The sequence below is a fragment of the Apium graveolens genome, chromosome 2 (genome assembly GCF_009905375.1).
Source record: "Apium graveolens cultivar Ventura chromosome 2, ASM990537v1, whole genome shotgun sequence".
Classification (NCBI taxonomy): Eukaryota; Viridiplantae; Streptophyta; class Magnoliopsida; order Apiales; family Apiaceae; genus Apium; species Apium graveolens.
Window position 1 is genome coordinate 35,500,112 of NC_133648.1, and position 2,010 is coordinate 35,502,121.

Sequence of the window (2,010 nt, forward strand, 5' to 3'; positions counted from 1 at the left end):
TGAGTTCTCTAGTGAATTTTGGTTTATCGATAACTCAGAGTTCTCTAATGGACTTTGGCTTATCGATAACTCAGAGTTCTCTAATGAATGTATACTTGTCGATATTGCTGAGTTCTCGAATGGGTATCTGACTTATCGATATCTCCAATAGCATATCATGAGTTCTCGATAGACAATTCCTGAGTTCTCGATAGACAATTCCTGAGTTCTCGATAGGTCTTTCTGAGTTCTCGAATGACTTTTCTATAGCACTAATTATGTGACTTGTAGAGATCTTGACTTAGAATGTTTTTCACCAAACAGAATTATTCAACTCCAAGTTTTTTCATAATTCTTCTGAGGCATGACCTTCTTGATCTTCTTCCAGATAGAATTCTTAGGCTTGACACTGTTTAGGGAAAAATGCTCCAGTCTGCTCCATTTATATTTTACAGACATTAAGTGTTACAAGTATAAATTACAGATTAAGGTTACAATACAACTAATCTTAGGGTTGTCAATATGACTTAGTCTTGTTATGATACAAGCATGTCTTGCACAATCTAAAAGGATACATATTCTTAATTGTCAATTTGTTCAACTCTCTATAGTCGATGCACAGTCTCATACTTCCATCTTTCTTTTTCACAAACAGAACTGGAGCACCCCATGGAGATACACTCGGCCTTATAACTCCTTTATCCAATAACTCTTGTAGTTGTTTGGCCAATTCCTTCATTTCTGTTGGTGTCATACGATAAGGTGCCTTCGATACAGGTTCCACGCCGGGCGCCAAGTCGATAGAAAACTCAATTTGATGGTCAAACGGCAATCCAGGAAGTTCGTCCGGAAATACATCGGGAAATTCGCTAACTATCGGGATACTTTCTATATTCGGTGTTTTTTTAGATCTATCGATTACATGAGCCAAATACCCTTCACATCCTTGTCTTAACAACTTTTTAGATTGAATCATTGTCAAAAATGTTTTAACTTGTTTATGTCCTTTGAACTCTACTTTCTTTCTTAGAATCAATTTCTTCTTCTTACAATCTATTTGAGCACCATGCTCTACTAACCAATTTATTCCTAATATAACGTCAAATTCTCCTAGTTGAAAAGGTATAAGGGAAGCAGGGAAACTATAGCCTGAAATCTCTACTTTATACCGGGGGCAAATACTTTTAACAGATACTTGTTCTTGATTAGCCACAATGATAGATAGAGGTTCAACTAACAGTTCAATTTCATAATTTAACTTGCCAACAAAAGATTCAGATATGAAAGATCTAGTGGCTCCGGAATCAAATAGCACTTTAGCATTGATGTTGTTGACAGAAAGCGTACCTGCCACAACTTCAGAACTCTGAATAGCATCCTTGATATTCATGTTGAATGTCCGGGCCTGAGCAGGATAGGAAGGAGGAAACACTGGAGTTGCAGATTCAGAAGGTTGATTTGAAGGTAGTTGAAGAATTAGAACTGAAGATGTCATTGCTTGATTGTAAGGGATGGCCGTCAATTGCATTAACTTGTTGTTTCCGGGGGTCTTGCTATCCCTCGACAAGTGTCCGGTCTTTCCACACTTAAAGCATGTAACATGAGGCTTCGGGTTTTGGCACTCATTTGCATAATGACCTTTCGAATTACACTTGTAACAAATGATGTCAGCCTTACTGCAGTTACCCATGTGTCTCTTGTGGCAGAATTTACACTTCTGATTTTTTGATTGCTGGGGTCTTTGTCCACGTGGCCCTTGAATCCTATTCTTCTGACTCTTATTATCACCCTTCTTAAAGCTTCGGGGTCCTCCTTGATTCTGATATCCAAACTTCTTGAAATTCCTTCCACTTTGGCTCTCTTGAGCCGATCCTTCTTTATTACTGCCGAACTTCCTTTTCTTACTCTCCTTCTCCTTCAAATTTTAATCATTTTCTCCTTCAATTACCATCACCTTCTGGACCACTTCAGCATATGTGGTCAATTCAAAGTCAGCCGCTCTGCTTCGTTACCAAGGCTTCAATCCTTGTT

General features: G+C 38.3%; 1 protein-coding gene across 1 annotated transcript; it reads right to left on the reverse strand.

The window, feature by feature from the left end:
- Nucleotides 1-515: 515 nt before the first annotated feature.
- LOC141688179 (uncharacterized) lies at nt 516-1,669 on the reverse strand. Its single transcript, XM_074492875.1, has 2 exons — nt 755-1,669; nt 516-542 (listed from the first exon to the last, which is right to left on the reverse strand). Exons 1-2 carry the CDS (start codon nt 1,667-1,669, stop codon nt 516-518), a joined length of 942 nt encoding a protein of 313 aa, XP_074348976.1.
- Between the last annotated feature and the right edge of the window lie 341 nt (nt 1,670-2,010).

Coding starts and splice junctions, on each gene's coding strand:
- LOC141688179 (XM_074492875.1), bottom strand. CDS start 1,669: ATGGGTAACTGCAGTAAGGCTGACATCATTTGTTACAAGTGTAATTCG. Junction 543..754: donor TGGCGCCCGGCGTGGAACCT/GTATCGAAGGCA, acceptor GTATCCTTTTAG/ATTGTGCAAGACATGCTTGT.